Source organism: Seriola dumerili, unplaced genomic scaffold (assembly GCF_002260705.1).
Source record: "Seriola dumerili isolate Sdu_G_001 unplaced genomic scaffold, Sdu_1.0 BDQW01000149.1, whole genome shotgun sequence".
In the NCBI taxonomy this organism is placed as follows: Eukaryota; Metazoa; Chordata; class Actinopteri; order Carangiformes; family Carangidae; genus Seriola; species Seriola dumerili.
This window is the reverse complement of record NW_019174404.1, coordinates 24,346,995-24,365,188: the sequence shown is the minus strand read 5'-3', so window position 1 is coordinate 24,365,188 and position 18,194 is coordinate 24,346,995. Positions and strand designations below refer to the sequence as shown.

The 18,194-nt window shown below is 39.6% G+C and overlaps 1 protein-coding gene across 9 annotated transcripts in view; it reads left to right on the top strand.

Moving 5' to 3' along the window:
* nrxn3 (neurexin 3) overlaps window positions 1–18,194 on the top strand; it is a 266,887-nt gene that overhangs the window by 234,422 nt on the left and 14,271 nt on the right. For 4 of the 9 annotated variants that reach the window (XR_002665282.1, XM_022750981.1, XM_022750987.1 and 1 more), the window contains 3 exons: window positions 9,959–10,048; window positions 11,972–12,279; window positions 17,212–17,302. Coding sequence is in view for 6 of the 9 variants with exons in the window: in XM_022750981.1 (XP_022606702.1) it covers window positions 9,959–10,048; window positions 11,972–12,279; window positions 17,212–17,302 (489 nt within the window). In the remaining 3 variants the exon portion in view is untranslated. Of the gene's footprint in view, window positions 1–9,958; window positions 10,049–11,971; window positions 12,280–17,211; window positions 17,303–18,194 lie in introns of those variants that run through there. The other 5 variants (XR_002665284.1, XR_002665283.1, XM_022750983.1 and 2 more) reach the window with 3 other exon arrangements.

Here is an 18,194-nt window from a genome sequence, read left to right as displayed (position 1 = left end):
CTCCTTTCCTTATTGATAGGCTTCTTGATTTAGGCCCCTAGTCTTTCATTTTCACCCTTGTGATCAGTTTGTTGAGATGTTCAGTTTGTTGAGATGCTTTAGGAGCCTTAATGGGCATGGAGCTGTCTGCGGGATGCTTGTGACATCCTACTATGTAGCTCTTCAGAGGAGGTAGCTTGATGCCTCCGACATACCTGCCTGGCCCCTTTCAGTCTCAGCAAGACAAATACAGCAGGGATCTACCACTCCAGAAGACAAAGACAGAAAAAAACTGTTTGTGGGCATTGCCTATCTTGAAACAGTGGAAAGCGAATGCATGAGTAACGGTAGGCGGACGCACAAGCACTAGAACAGCCTGTTCCAGGATTGGTCTCACTGGTCAGGACTGTCTCCACTGGTCAGGACTGGGTACAATGGTCAGTCACAATATGTGATCAATCTAAATATAATCTAACTCTGTGTGAAACACTGCACCATTATAATAACAATCCATCAAGGTGCTTTCAAAGGGAAGGGAGATTGGCACTGGTGATTGGTTTATTGGATGTTTATGCAAAAGCACTCCCATGAATAAAATGAAGAGACTAAATACGACCTTTTGAAACCTACACTCTAGTGTTAAAAGATAGCAAAAGTGACATGGACACGCTCTGAAGCACTGGCAGCGACGTCCTTACTGATCATCGCTTTGGACTGTTAAAATAGACTCCCTAGAGTCAAAGCTCTCATATTGCCCATTGGTATATTGGTTGCAAACACGGATCCAGGTCTGGTCTGTTAGTTTAGAATCTCCAACATCAGCCAAAGCTTGACTGCATGAATGCTGAGCAGTCAGCCACATTCTGCTCTGGCTTCTATCACTTCAGCTCTGGTGGTTGTTCGTCCATCCCACAGGCTGCCAACGTCCTTCCAACACACTGCTCTGAAATCTCGTCAAAGTAACACCAGCAGCCTGCAAACACTGTGCAGCAGCTCTCAGGGATTGAGGTAAACCAGCCTCTGTGACAAGACTGTTGCCCTCGCCATATGTGGGCAGGTGCATATTAATTATATACTGTACACATGCAATTCATCAGTACCATGATCCATCTTGTTCACTTTACCTTTGTTCCCCATTGTTCAGTGTCAGTCATATTAGAAATATTCCAACATACCAGAGATGGGGAATGGAGTTTGTGACTCGGACTCAGTCTTAAATTGCACACACAGATGACTTGAGACTGCATTTGAGACTTCTCATACCTCAGTAGAACTTCAGACGTGGCTTGAGATTATGGACTTGTTAACAATCTTAATTTTATTACCTCTGCCAAGGAGGTTATGTGTTCACCCATGTCTGTAATTTGTCACAAAAAGGGAGGTAAACCTGTTAAACTTTAATCAGTATTATTTACTATAACTCTATAATTTTTTTCCCATGAAGTCTGTGTATGTCTGGCATGCGTGTTGTATAGAGGCACAAAGATTCCCAGGTGCCGGGCTGGTTGTTGGGGTGGAGAGAGGCGGGAGCAAGTGTGGCTGTCAAAAATTCATTTGTTCAGTCCAACGTGGCAAAAGCCAAGAGTAGAGCAGAGAGTTAATATTAGCAGGATAATGGGTACTACTCTTGCAATAAGAACTACCTTTATAAAGGATTCATAACATGGTTTGTAATTAGGTAACTTAAATTGTGTTAACACTTCATAAATCACAAAATAAACAATTTTAAACAAGTTAGTAACACAGTTTTCATGTATTGATGCAGACTCCACTATTTGGCAGATTCAAGTTAATGCCTACTATCATTAATCTTACTAATAAGTTACTACCTCTTTATAACTGTATAAAAAGCCTTACTTTAACTGATTAATAAATAGATATAATGGGTTTTTACGCTTTACAATAAGACTCCCTTTTATCAGTTATAAATGTTTGTAACTACCTGCAATGCTAAGGTCCTAAAGAAGATACAAACCAGAAATCTCGATTTTAATATCCAATGTGCAGAACAATCTGATAGCATGAATTATAATAAATTTAAATTATAATTTATAAAAACATGTGAAGAAACAGAATGTACAAATGCTGGATGACGGAGAAAACAAAGAAAGCTCAGTAACTAATGAAATATGAGGCTGAACAGTACAGATACATGTGGGCTCACTATTTTCAAGCAACAAGTCACTGTTGCCATTTTTATTTAACGTGTGTGATGGAAATCTGAAAATAAAAGTTGACAAAATGATCAAGTTGTCTTTGTGTATCTTAATAAGAGCTTTGCAAAGCATCAGTGTACAGTCACAACAGAGTCTAACTGCAGACTGATGTCAAACAAAGAGTGTACATGAATTTTATAGAGAGAGTAATGAAGGAGGCAGGGTTAGGATGTGTGTGTGTGTAGCTGTGTGGTCAAGGAGAAGCAATTCCTTAGTTCGTACCAGGCAGCACCAGATAAGGAGCATACATGTGAGGACAGATTTACATCCTAAGTCATATAAAGCTAGGTCATACAACGTACAAAGGTACAAAGAGTGATAAACCAAAGTAAAAAGTGAGATTTTTCTGTTGTTGGGTTTTGGTGGACCAGTCCAAGTGAAAAGTCTCTGCATTAACATTAAGGAAATGTCTGACTAGCTGAGTGTCATTCCCTTGCTTATTATCATATGTAACTTTACAGGTAAAGTAGTGGTGATAATGCAGTGTATGCTTCAAATTCCTGATGCCGGGAACACTCTGCCTGAGTTGTGTGAACGTAGCCACTGACATCGCTGACCTGCTGCAGAGAATCATATGTGTGTTCACACACGTCTCTGCTGTTGCAGCTCTAACTCTCTACATAGAGTTTACAGGTTACTGGAATGTTGGATTTCTTTTAATTATAAATTAATTTCTTATTTATTTTGACAGAAAACATCACTAAAATGTGTCTGTCGCCACATGCAGCTACTACAATGGTTAAAAAATGTATTTATATTTTGTCATGTCTGTATCATATTCAGATTCAGCCTAGACATAGAAATTGAAATGGGATCTTGTTTTATGTGATGTTGCTGCTATGATGTCACCATGACATCAACAGGACTTTTCTCTGTCTGCTTTTGCTGGACGAGACAGTGAATCTGTAGGTCACGTGACACAGCCAGTGTGTCCACTCTAAGCCGTTAACATGAAAACCAAGATGTTCTGCAGCCAGACTGGAGACATGACTTGGACTTGCCCGTCAGAGACTTGAGACTTGAGACTTGACTTAGATTCTAGCTCAAAGACTTGAGACTTGGATTAGCTACTAGTTACCAAGTCCAATGATTCAGTCAGTAACTATGGAGAATCAGATCATCATCTGGGAGATCTGTTTGTAAAGATCTGTCTGAACACATTTAGTGTAAACAACTGATGATTTTTACTAGGCCATGCATCATACCTTGGCAGCCCTTTCATTTCTTGTTACTAAACCCAGCCTTCAACTCTTCACTCATACATTACTATCTGTGGTCATCTTTGCGGGGTCCCTTAGTTGTTGTAGTTACTCAGAAAGACTGGATATAAAGACTGAATAAATCTTCATTAGGCTCATCAAAGTCAGTTTCACAGTTTCATTGTGAGATTTAGATGTCAGCCTCAGCTTCACTTTTCAAAAGAACAGGTTTTGGACATTGATGATTAGTGGTCTGTACAGGGAGAAGTCAGATGAAGTTAATAAAGCATCTTCAAACATTAGAAGAGGTTGTGAGGTGTATTTGTCCTCAGAAGAGTGAAGGTTTGCACAGTGGTTAAATTATTTTCAATAAGGATATCCTGCTCTGTGTCCTGACTGCTGACTTTAAATCTTTTAGCCCAATAAGAAGACATTATCAGAACAAGAGTGATGGAGGTGCAGTGGATATTATGATACTATAAATGAAAAGTGCAACTTTGCTGTAATGTCTTTTTCTTCTGTCATTTGTTGGTGGCTGAAAGAAAAACAGAAAGGGTCAAAATTAAGATGTTGCAATAAAAAATGTTTATCTGCCAAAAATACATACATTTGTAGTGTCAGACTAAATAGATGAAGTCCTGGAAATGGGCATGTATTTAGAGTAGGCACAATATGCATAACACCTATTGCTGGGGTACTAGGCCAGAGTGGACTTAGACTAACAACGATATTCAAAACCAGGCTTTAGTCTACTCTTAAGTACTGCTGTGGAAAATAAACTGAAATTTCATAATGATAACTGCTAACGTCTCTTTTCTTTTTACCTTCTTAATTTTCCTGTTAAGTCAAAGTTACATTGGCCTCTGCAGTTCTGAGCATGTTCCCTATTAGACTTTTCTAGTAGTTTCTGTACTCACTGACAGCTGACTGGAGCAGAGAGTATGTTTTTTTAATTGTTCACGTTGGTTTTTATGTAATGCTGATTGCTTCTCCATTGAAAACTGTGTTAGAAGATCTAGCTAATGAGAGATGTTGATCTTCTTTCTCTTTTTGCAGTTCAATAATATTGTTTTCATGGTTAGGGTTACCTATAGGTAGGGGTGTTATGATTTGTTCTGAGCATGTGTTGAGTGTATCCACATCAGGAAGGGGATGATGGGCGTAGAGAAGGTGTGGAGGTTACTTCTTCCCGGAAATCTTGTATTTGTGTGCATGGAGGTAGTCGTCATTTGTGTTGAGTGTACAATGAGTGTCTGATCCGTTTCATCCCATTATGTGCCACTTATGTTATGTAATGTGTGTTCTGTGAATGATCTTAGATTGTATTACTCCAAAAGTGGTTCAGTGAAGATGTTGAGGTCTTTTTCCCATGACTCTATTGGAATTTGAGGCTCTAGCTAAAATGAATGCAGTCTAATACTTGTTGTATTGTACCTGTGATAAATTCTACCATTGAAATTTTTGTAATGTTCAGATTTCTTACTTTAGTTAAAACATGTTAGAAAGATGATGAAGCAACTTAAAGGCTAATTTTGGAGGCTGCAGTGTGTGCTGCTGTTGAATTGTATTGTGTTACAGCAAGAAGTGTTTCTAATATTTGGCTCACCCCATTCATTCATTTATCTATCATTTATTTAGTGAGTGTCAACTGAATATGCATTTACACAACTACACAACTAAACTAAACTAACTTTCTTAAACTTAGGAAAACAGCCCTTTAGAACAGACTGCATGAACCCACTGACAAAACCTCACCTAACAGAGTTACTAGTTAAATTTAAAATGGCACTAACTACCAGAGGAGACAAAGTTCACAGCTCTATTACTGGAGTCAGAGTATAGATCCTCCTGGTCAAATATTACAGGTGAAAGTTGTTACGTTAAGTTTTTACTGGACTTAAAGTACTGGAGTATTCAAAATATTGTATTGTTCCACTGTGTATTTATAGAAGCTACTGAAGCTGAAACAACCTACTTAATGACTGACTGACTGACTGACTGACTGACTGACTGACTGTAGAACCTGTTTAATAAAAAAAACAAAACAAAAAGACTTGTAGGATATGCTACAAAGACTGTAGATGTGTTAGTGGACACAATTGTAAAACACAATCGAATCAACAAAAGGAGCCATTGTTTTCATATATTTTTTAGTCAGTGATGAAGTCTTGTCATGGTAAGCACAGCAAATGGTGCTCTGTTGAAGCATCCTCTGCCTCATCTTTGTCTAACATCGCCATCGTTAGGACACTGACAGGTCCAAACATGACTGACAGTAAAGGAGTTGGCTGTGATTGGTTTTTCTCCTGTGATGAGTATGGTCTATCACATTTTCAAAATAAAAGAAAGTTAATTCAACTGACTAAAAGCTCTGCTTCAAAGTAAGAGCCCTTCATAGTAATGTGGAGTCAGTGGTACAATATTTGTCCTTAAGTGTAGAGGAGTAAAAGTCAGAAGTTTATAAAACTAAAAAAATACTCAGGTAAAGTACAGATACTGAAAAATATACTTGAGTACAGTACTCGAGTAAAGGTACTTTGTTACTGTCCACCCCTGCTAATAACTAGAGTAATTTATCCATGAGTATGAATGTTTATCAGACACCAAAACACTGCACATTAGTTAATAATGGTCTTAGACATTATATTACACAACAGTTAGCACAATCAGCAACAGATCCTCTGTGTCAATGATACTGGAATGAACAGTAGAATTACACATTCATATTACAAAATCAACTACAAGGAAAGTAGTGGATGACATTGCATTGCAGCAAAAGAGCCAGGTTCAACTTTGGTGATGACCAGTATGTATGAGCTGTAAGCAATCATTGATAGATTTACACGTCCACTATGTTTACTGAGGAGAATCCCCATTGAAGATCCTTGTCCCTCTGTGAAGGTCGAATATATAAGTTCTATAAGTGCACATCCTGTCCAGTGACGTAAATAATCAGCTATACCCTTACGTGATGTGTATTGTGTAGGGCCATGTTCTCTTAGGTCTCTACCATATTACAATAATCAAAGCCCAGATTTAACTGATAATCCAATGTGTATCTGTACAGGAGTAAATGCTATCTCGAAAGATTTTTGTTTGTTTTTATCATATTTACAACGTTTTAGTTATCCTCAGGGCTCATTCTTTTTTTCAGAATTTTACTGAAACGTGCAGATCTGCGTAACCTGATCAAAGGCAGCATAAGCTGGTGTGCACCAAGATATAATTTTAAAATAATAATGCAATCAGGCGGGTTCTAACCCGAAAAAACCAAAATGAGCAGCAACCAGCAGGATTAATGCTTGTGAATGCAGAGCAAAGTGAATTCAGGTAGTTTAATGTTGTTTAATGAGTGAATTCAACTTGGTGTATTTGTTCAGGATGTCCCCAGTGAATTTAGTCAGGATTGCTTAAAGACTTATGAGGAAATATGTGATAGGCAACTCCCACTTGCACCAATCAATATGGAACTTTAGATTTCAATAATACATACACTGGCCCCAAGAACATGCACAGCAATTCTGGTAAAATTCTGTCCAGCAGTTTTTTTCAGATACACATTTGTGGTGGCCCCTATGAGTCTGGCTAAAAATGCTTTGGGAGGTCTCTTCCCAATCATGGCGAGGAGACATTTCCATGATTTATGATTGATTGAAATATTCATTTGAGCCACTGCAGAATGCAAATAATAAGAATGACAATTATAGCTACAAGGTACAATTTGGAGGTTCTAAGACCTTTGTCCTGAATAGAAAGAAGGAGCTGAATCAGCCATAGAGTTTTGCTCACATTTGATGAAGGGAGGACAAATGATAGATGGCCTCCATCTTACATTGCATACGTCTCTCCACAATAGTCCTGAGTGAGTCCAGACTTCTGCCAAGCAGAGACCCAGCCTTTTTTACCAGCTTATCCAGTCTCTTTGTGTTCGTGTCTGACATGCAGCATAAAAGAGTACACTAGCCACCACTGACTGATAAAATGTGCAGCATTTCACTGCAGACGTCAAAGGACCTGAGCCTCCTGAGGAAAAAGAGCCGGCTCTGCACCTTCTGGTAGATGGCATCTGTGTTCAGGGACCAGTCTAGTTTACTGTCCAGGTCCACACACAGTGTCCATGACCATCTCCTTGATCTTGGAGGTGTTCAGAAGGAGGCAGTTCTTTGCGCTCCATTCATTGAAGGCCATCGTCAGATCCCTGTACTCCTCTTCCTGCCCATTCCTGATACACACCACGATAGCTGTGTCTTCCGTGTCTTTCTGGATGTGGCAGGACTCAGAGTTGTATTTAAAGTCTGCCGTATACAGGGTGAACAGGAACGGAGCCAGAACAGTCCCCTGTGGAGCCCCAGTGCTGCTCATCACTGTCCCTGAGACACAGTTACCCAGCCTGACGTACTGTGGTCGTCTTGTCAGGTAATCCACAATCCAGGACGTGAAGCAGGGATCCACCCCCATCCCTTCCAACTTGTCTTTAAGAATGGGGAGTTGGATGATGTTAAATGCACTTGAAAAATCAAAGAACATAATCCTCATGTAACCACCTGGCTCATCCATATAAGAATGGGCCCGGTAGAGCATGTAAAGGACGGCATCATCCACTCCAGTATGTTCTTTGTAGGTGAACTGTAGGGGGTCTAGTGCATGTTCAACCTGTGGCCTCAGAAAGTGGAGAAGCAGCCGCTCCAGGGTCTTCATGATGTTTGATGTGAGGGCCACCGGTCTGTAGTCATTTATCTCAGCCGGTCGCCCTACTTTAGGTACCAGAACAAGACATGATGTTTTCTACAGGACCGGGACCCTCCCTGTTTGTAGACTTAAGTAGAAGATCCTCTTTAGAGGCTCAGCCAGATGGGCTGCACAGTCCTTTAACAGCCTCGGACAAACACCATCCAGGCCTGTTACCTTTTCAGGACGTAGCCTCTTGAGCTCTGCCCTCACCTCCTCCGCTGTAAAGGACAGGAGACTTGACCCCAGTGTGGAGGGAGTTGCAGCTGCAGTGTCAGGGTGTGGAGGAGATGCTGTAGGAGAAGCTGCATCTGAAGCAGTGGGAGAGAGAACAGGTGAGGCTGTGTCAAACCTGTTGTAGAACAGGTTGAACTCACTGAACTCATTGGCCTTGTCCACATCACCCGATGTTGCCTGGCTGTTCTTCTCTTTATAGCCAGTGATGGTCCTCATCCCCTTCCACACCTCTCTGGTGTTGTTGTGCTTCAGCTTCCTCTCTACTTTCTTTTTGTAGTCCTCCTTCACCTGCTTAAATCTCTTCTTCAGCTCATGCTGCACACACCTGAGCTTCTCCCTGTCTCCATCCCTGAAGGCCTCCTTTTTCTGCTTGAGGAGGGTCTTGATGTTACTGGTGATCCAGGGTTTGTTGTTTGGAAAGCAGTGTACAGTCCTTGCTGGTATTACAGTGTCCATACAGAAGTTAATATATTCCGTGGTACATTCAAGGATTCTATCAAGGTCAGAGTCATTGCTGTTATCATTTTCCTATGACTCCAACAGTACATTCCAATCTGTGCACTCAAAACAATGTTTTAGGCACTCACTGGCCTCCGGGGTCCAGGTCCTGAATGAGCGGGTGGTTGCAGCCTGCCTCAGCACACAGGGCTTGTAGGAAGGCTGAAGAAAAACCAGATTATGATCTGATCTTCCAAGTGGTGGTAGAGCTGAAGCAGTGTAGGCCTCCTTGATGTTTGCATACAACAGATCCAGTGTCCTATTTTGCCTTGTGGGACAGTCAACATACTGAATGAAGCCAGTCAGGTGAGAGGTGAGAGTGACATGGTTAAAATCCCCTGATATTGCAATGAATTCATCAGGGTGCTGGTTCTGTACTCTCTCAACAGTCTCATGAATGAAGTCACATGCACCTGACTTGCTGCCACTTGTTGCCACTTGTTGCCAACGCATCATTTGAATCAAGTGGTGGAGCTTTGAGTGAAATCAATCACTGAAGCTCTTCAGATGGGCTTGGTCTCACTCCAGAAACAGTGTTGAACTACCTGAACTGACCCTGCTCGGCTTTGTCTTTGTCTTAAACCTGCTCATTGCTGCTCACAGGTTTAATTTTGGCTGATTCAGCTGCTTCTTTTTGTTCAGTGAAGGGTCAGGACCTGCGAGTTGCCACTTGCAGCTTTAATATATTTGTTTTGCTCAGTATAACTGCTCCACCCATTTTATGGCATCTGTAGATTTGTTATGCCACTCAGAGGTGACATCACATTAAAATAACTTCCTATTTCTTCTTCATTGATCAAAAAGGGTAAATACACAGATGAGCTGCTGGTGATAACATGCCAGAGCCCCTTCTTTAAATCCTTTTTCACCCAGATATTTTATTATTGTCCCCCCTCTCCCATATATAATTTTGTCTGTTTTGTTTGTTTGTGTGCAAAGACCAAATATTATGAGTCTAAGTTAAGTTGTAACAAAAACAGGTTTAATAAAAATGTAATCTCCAGATAAACTGCTTTAAATATATTGTAAATGTTGGGGGAAATGTGACTAGATGCTGATGATGAATAAATGTCTTTATAAATGTCTTCTTAAACTTTGAAGGGAACAGCGACATTGAACGCTATCAAATGGCCAATAAGAAAATTCCTTTCAAATACGCCAGACCAGTAGAAGAGTGGCTACAAGAGAAAGGTAATTTCAAAGCAACATATTTCTGTTCCTGCTCATATGTGTTTTCACTATACTGATATAAATATATGTATATATATATATATATATATATATATGACATCTCATCTGCACTTCTACAATGAGAAGCTCATTGTCTCTGTTCAAGGATTAAATGAATTGTGTGATTTTAGAGTTTCAAAAAAACAAGTAAGAATTTTAATTAGTGTTTTCTGTGATACTCACTTCAACCCAGAATATCCCACATTAATGCAGTAACACACTGCACTAAATAAGTGTCAATAAATGAACCAATTAACTATCAAATAATTTACTATATAATTACTATGACTGAATGAATGAGTTAAGTAAGTAATGAGTTAAGAAGAAATCTCAACATTATGAAATGTAATACATATTCTTATAGCCACTGAGGGCCCTATTTTAATTATGTAAGTGCAACAACCAGAACAAAGTGTGAGGTCTTGGGAACACAATGTGTGTTTGTGTATGTCCATTAATGTGTGTGGTGATGAATAAATACACACAGGTCTACAACAGCTGAGTCAGTCACAGTGAAATATGACAACTGTGACTCAACAAATGGTAAGATGCTTCCAGCATATCAACACAAGCAGCTGGTTTATAACTTTTACTAACGACTTAACTATTAACTGTTAGTACAAGACAATAGAAATAGTTAATAGTTGTTTATATGATTACATCAATCTGATGCTGTTTCAGTCATAATTCTCATGTTGGAATTCATCATCACATTCATGTCAAGTTTGAAAGAAAGTTCAATGATACACAGGACTGATGAGCCTCTGTTGTTTCCTACATGTGACAACTGCAACAATAATGAGTTCTTACTGATCTGACGTCCGTACTACGAAGCAGGATGTAATGTTATCCAAGTAACTTCTGGGTTTTCAGTCTTCTGACGGTAGGTCACTTAATACTGAGGTAAATCACAACGGTAACTTACGGTGAACTCCTAAGCTTGTTGAATGATGTCACTATAACTGAATTTACTTGCATGTATCAGTGTGTCTTCTCATATCATAATAAGTACTTTATTCATGGTTCTGATGATGTTTCTTAAAAAATAAAAAAAATCTGCCTCTTTCACATGAACTGGTAGTCATACAGGTCAAACCCAGAGTTAACTGAGCCAGTCGATAACCTGCTTTAGGTTATCCAGGATGGTCAATGTTAGGTTCAGATAAACCAGATAACTAAAAGTTATCATGGGTATGTTAAACTTGCTTCGTAGTGCAGGCCTCAGGCCTCAGGTGATCTTTTGCTGGTGAAATAATCAAGGTAAAACAGTGAACATGTCTGCACTCTGACATCTCTCAGATCATCTTGCCACCTTCAGATGGCTGCAGATATTTAAACAGACATGAAGAATTGTCTGTATGCATTTATAGATCAATGTGTACTAAATATTATTTTGTATGTGTATTTGAATACACCTACTGATTGTTTAACTGAAATTATTTTTAAAAATGTTTAGCATTATTCCGTCATTTAGTTTGATCTTGTTGATAAAATGACCAAATTGGCAGCAAAGTGAAGCTGGAACAGAGAGAGACTACTATAAGACCCAGTTTCCACCAAAATACCAACAACTCACTGCCTCACTTGAACTAACCTCCTGTTTGAGCCATTCCTTGCACTCCGTGCACTGATCACTAAGGGTGTTTGTGAAGACTCTGAGTCATCCAGGTCATATTTATCCAAGAGAAGTTGAATCAGTAATTTCAACTTCCCTCAAATCACCTTCCTTGGACTGGCCATTAAAGTGCGACGCATCAGCAAAGAGAATTTCAACTGCTGAAGCATTGCTTGTTCTGGTTGTTGCTCCACCATGAAAATAAGGCCCTTAGTTTTGTTTTAAATTACTTTCTGTTGAAACATCATACATCTGAATGTCTCCTGTAGGACGGCAGCTGACAATTTTCAACACTCAAGCAACAGTGGCAATTGGCGGTAGTGATCGTGGGCGGCCCTTTCAGGGTCAGCTGTCTGGCCTTTACTATAATGGCCTGAAGGTGTTGAACATGGCTGCTGATGGCAACCCTAACATCAAGATTAACGGCAGTGTGAGGTTGGTAGGTGACGTGCCCAGTGTGGCAGGCTCAGCCAGGACCACAGCCATGTCTCCAGAGATGTCCACAACCTTCATTGAGACTACAACCATGATGTCCACCACTACCACGCGGAAACACAGATCCTCTTCAACGGTACAGGTATTGGTAGACTTTGATAATAAGTATACCCACAGGGAATTAATCATATGACAGAAGACATACTCAGAAAACCCAAAGTAACTCAAAGGTAAAACATGTAACACCCTGCATGCAGGTTATTGTTGATCAATCAGCAGCAGATCAACCATGTGTGCAGTTAGTTGATCAGAACAGATGCCTGTGGGCACAACATTACATCCCCTCACATCCCAACTTCTTTTGTTTTGTAAATGGTCAACCACACGTCAGTACACTATGATACCTTGTGATGTACTGTCCTGCTGTGATCAGAGAAGTCCAACCTCGTCAAAGCCTCATTCATACCAATGTAATTTGTTATGACAGCCAAACACCAGTTTCAGTTTAGTTCATAGACAGCCATGTTTGCGTTTTGTTGCATTTACATGAGTTATTTTAGTATCAAATATACAACTTGCAACACAATAAAATGATAAGCAGGGAAAAACCTTAAAAGGGAGGTTAAATGGACATTCGGGCTGGTATCTGGGGCATAGAGTGGAATCTTTATAGTCTGTTGAGTAATGGTCTGATGGGCTCAGGAGTGACATGGAGTGTCACATAGACATATTATTTAGTGTTTACTAATTGCTCTCAGGGTTGTACTGGATATATTTGAACTGTGGTAATAGCTAGTGCAAAGTGAACTTCTGCTGTTTCACATTAAAAGCTTTCCAAAGCAAACTAGACTGAGGCTTTTATAGTTAGGCAGCTGTACTAAACATATGCTTTGGTAGAATTGCTATTCTTCAAATTTTCTTTGTCATGCATTACCTTTTACTTATCAGGTTTGTTGGCAAAAAACAATCTTAACTCAAGGTTGTTAACTCAAGTGTTTTTCAGCCACAGTCTTGGTCAGACATAAAGACTACAGTGTACAGGGAACACACTTACATAAAGTATTACCTCAGCTTGAACTCTAACCTCCACATCAAAAGTCCCATTTGACAGAGGACAACATGCTGTCATTCAGGAGGAGGATAGGGGGAGGGAGGTGCAGCAGGTCTGAGGTCAGTGGACAGTGTTTATTTTGGTAATGAAATCTATGATGAAAATTATTTAATGATGAGCTCGAAGACTAAGACTAAATAAAACAGAAACCTTTGAAAACAGGAACTAAAACGTGTACTACACTACAACATGTTTTAATCAATACTTTCTGAATGCACTGGAGCTGCAGTAATTCTAGGTTAGCAGGAACAACTGTCTGACTAGAATGAACTCACTTTAGATTAGATTAGAGAGTGAGGTTCTGTTCAAACAAACTGGATTTACTCAGGTGAGTCAGTTAGTACTACTGCAGAGCACAGGGACGGTGACACCTTTCGAGAGACACTTAAAGCATACCTGCCCACACACCTGCCTCCCGTGTTTCAAGGTAATCTCCCAGTGCCCTCCCCTCCCTTTGTAGTGTCTCCCGGGAAACTCTCGTAATTTTCATAGCCCTCAACCTTTATTATAAATATGTAGCATGCATGCATTCTATCCCCTAATTCCTTCTTATTAATAAAAATCGCACTACTATTATGGCAATTGAAAAAGGAAAGTTTGTTGCTTGCACAATTGGAAAGTAAAAAAAAAAACCTTTACATAAATATAGCAAAGTATATGCAGAACATGTATTTGATACAATGTGTGGAACCAATTTACAGGAAATAAGTGTAATATTGTTCTGTGAAAACAAGTATTTGTTTATCTTTCATGGATTTGTATGACTTGGTTGAAACTGGAGTGACTGAACACTGGGAAAGAAGTCAAAAGTCACTGACCAGGAGTCAGTGGATGACCAGAAAAAGCTCAAGGAGGACATTGATATCTGACACCAGAGACTATCTTTACAGAGAGACGGATGATACCTTCTGCACATATATGTTGTAGATAGCTAGAAGAATAACAAGATTTATAAGAATCAAAATGGTGCAGGAGGCAGAGTCAGAGTTGCTTGTTGAGCTCTGTGCAGAATGTGCTGTCTGTCTTATTAACACTCTATGCATCTTTAAGAATAACAACTGTCCACCTCAACCACATGTGAGCAGCCTCAATTGGTCGTCACCCAAGGAGCTTTTTGGGGGCCAGGCGACCCATGTGACCTGTAGTCCAGTGCCGTCAGGACTGGCCTGAGGATTCTGCAGTAGCAGAGGCAACAGATCTCAAGAACTCAGAATCACAGCACTCTGTATCAAATAGCCTTAAAAGCTGTACAACTATGTCAAAACACATTAACACAATTTTCCAAAAAAAAAAAAAATGAAATTTGCAAAAGTCATATGGAAACCCAGCTTTAGAGTCTCTCAGCTCCTGTATTGGTGCTCCTGCTGCTTCTCTAAACTGAATCTACTGCAGGTAATACACTGACCACAGATAAGTACCTCGCACAACCTCGTGTCTAATAACCTGATCCTATCACTTTAAGCCTTGGGAAATATTTGACCATCAAAATATTAAAGGTTCTGTAAATTAGATTTTAATCAATAATACAAGGACAAACAACTATTTTCTATAACGCGATATAATGGAGTAATGGCATCCTGAGTGCAAGATGGCACAGTGTAGTATGCGTGTAGTACGCAGCTTTCAGGTGAAAGAGACCTTCCAGAATTTCCTCCACTGAACAAACCAGCTTTTTGTCTGAAAGGCTCCAGACAAAGAAAGAGACAAGACCAGAGCACAGGTGGACTGGACATGAGGACTCATATCCTGGTTGGCCAGTGGATCGTCAAAACATCCATTAAGTTTTTAAAGTCTTTACCTGCTCCAGCAGTGTCATTTGTGCACCCTGTCCTAGTCGATTAGTCCTAGGCTGAATTTCAATCCCAGTCCAACCATGGAGCCAATACTGGTCTGGCTTTACTGGGAGGAGAATCCTACGAGCTGCTACAGGATCCAGCTTGGCTCAGAGTAGGTTTCTCTTCTCCTCCATGTGTCAGTAACTTGATGGTTCATAATGTTACATAATGTTATATTTTCAGTAGTGATCAGCTACAGTAAACATGTTAACATTAACTTGCTGTTACTGTTATTATGAATTTGTTTGGTAAATGTTGCTATCGCTAGCTGACTAACTGTAAGCATTGCTGTGGAACATATAACGACAATGCTAGCATGGGGCAAATGCTTGTGGTTAGATTGTTTTTGTTGGCTGTCATGTTCACAGGGAAACTTTATTCAGTTAAGCTTCTTGTTATGTGTTTAGTGGACGATTTCGCTGGGCTCTGTAACACCTTGACTGAGAACTTGAAGGAAGGGGTAGGGGTGGGGGGTTTACACTGAATGGAGGCCGGAGGTGTGGCCAACCAAACATTTATTTTGGTCTGAGATGCTGCTAGTCTAGAGCAACATCTAGTGGCACTGACGATAGTTTACAGAACCGTTTAAAGCCTTCTTACAACATGTGATGAACATGTACTACTGTAAAACTAGATCCAATTAGGCTCGGGAAAAGTGGATCACCTGATGAACTGGGTAATTACCTGCCAATCATCATCTTAAATGTTTCTTCTAAGGTTTTGGAAAAGGTTGTGGCAATGCAACTGATGAGCTACCTAAAAATGACTAATTACCTGCAGCAATTACAATTCAAGTTCAAACTGAAATCTTCCACTAAGACTGTGAATTCTTTCCTTTTGGAAAAAATGTAAACATACAAAGGTAATTTGGTGAGTTCAGCCTTCTTTGACCTGAAAGAAAAGAAATTGATAAAAAATAACTGTCTTTTCTCTCTTTTAAAGTGTAAGACAGGAGTCCCACAGGCATCGCATAGAACCAGTACTCTTTAATCTGTACATTAATAAACTGCTGCATCATGTCAAGGAGCTGCTCATTAAATTTACACGGATGATACAGCTATTACAGTTACAGACAAGTTGTCAATACACCTGGAAGCTTTAGCTCATTGACTTGTGTTTCACACTTCATGTCAAAAATGTTTTTCTTCTGACAGACAGCCCATATCTACTGAATTAGATGTTAAGACCACTGTCCCACTGTTACTAGCTTACAAGATTTTCAGTTGTACTATAAAAATATTTGACAAAAAGCCAGTAAGATAACACCATTGTCGCAACCCAATAAACCTGAACATGGCAAGTTTTGAAGACTATTGATAGAATTGCAAATGCAAATCTTATCTGCAAATCTTCACATGGCCAGGCCCTCATGTTCTCTGTGACATGGTGTGACCATTACTGGACCTTTGGATCGATTAGGAATACCTCTTTTCTAATCTTTAATACATCTCTTCTTACAACACAGCTGACATATGGTTTACACTGCCTACAGAGAGCCAGACCAAAATCATCAACATTTTAAAATCAAAATGAAGGATTTTTTAAAAACCATCAATCATGAAGTCATATGTATATAGGCTATATGTGTATGTGTCTGTATGTGCATGCCAGCAAGTCTTTATCAGGTCGACCACATAGTTTAACTGTCTGTAAACATCTTATTTTAAAGGCCCTTCTAGGGACAGGCATTTTAAATTAGCAGTCAATATAAATACTGTGATGCAGTACATTGGTTAATTGATGTGCAGTTCTCTCAGTTATAGTGCATCCGCCTCCAGGAAATAAAACATCTAATAAATAAATGCAAATATGACCCATGGTCAAAGTTCCTATTTAGGTCACGTGATAATAACTGAGCCATTCCCATAGCAACTGATCAAACTTGTATCAACTGAGGGACACAAGGTAGGGACATGAAAAACCAAAAACAAGTGAACCTTGAGTTAAGATCTTTTTGTCAAACTATTTTTTCCAAAGTGAGAGTTTAACGTTCATGCTCACCTTCTAACTTGTTTTGTACATTTTCCCTTGTCTTTTTGTGTCCTCTTTGTTTTTGCTGGTGGCTCTTTATGTTTGGGTATCTTTGCTGTGGCTGTGACCTCTGATGACCAACGTTCTGCCCATGAAGCATACGGCAGATGACATTGTGTCATCCGCAGAGTGTTCGAGTGATGACGAAGACCTGGAGGAGTGTGAAACTAGCCATGCAGGTGGGCTAGGTTAGTTTGCATTTGCTTGCTTTCTTTGTGCTTTCATTCATCTGCACCAGAGGATAAAGACATCCTCAAAGCATCACACCCCCATGAATGGACAAAGTGTAACTTCATGAAACAGCCAATGTAGCAACAGTAAGCATAACTAAACATCACCCAATCCAGGGGAAGCTGGATTGTTCAGGATTCAATTCAAATTGAAAAACGATTGACCTGCATCAACTATGCAGAAAGTTAATTTAATAAGTTACTAGTTGACAACAGTAACACCGAAGGCAATTCATATCATGAGCTACACTTGCTCATGGGGTCTTCCACAGTGGTTAACATGGTCACCATACAGATTCTGTCTGCTGAGAGGAATAATGAGGGTTTTACATGTCATCACAAATGTGCAAAATCTGTATGATGGTGAGCCATGTTCTCTGCACTGATGCTGCAAAATGTGTCACATGGTGTTTGAGTCCACTGCTCCTGCCATTCACTGCTCTACAAGTTTTCATTTTGAAATAATACATTTTGCCAGTTTCTGTTCTTAAAGTTTGTTTTCAGCATTCAGAGATTGTGCTGTCTAGACTACATTGATATATTTTACTTTTGTTTTCATTTGTGTTTTTCCATAGAGGCGTACGTTGGTACATTTAATAGAGAACAGATATCATTGAATTTCTGTGTACAAGCTTTTTTTTGGGTCATACTTTTGCTTTTAGGTGTACATGTTATTCTGTCTTTTTTGTATCTAAATATAAAAGAAATTCTAAAAATGTTTAAGCATTGTTATAATAACTTAGAGAGTCAGTTTGAAAGAATTTGGGAATGTCCATATCATTTTTAGAACAGCAAACAGCCTTGTCGTCACTTTCATGCTAAATAATGGACAATTTTTTCAGAGCATAGT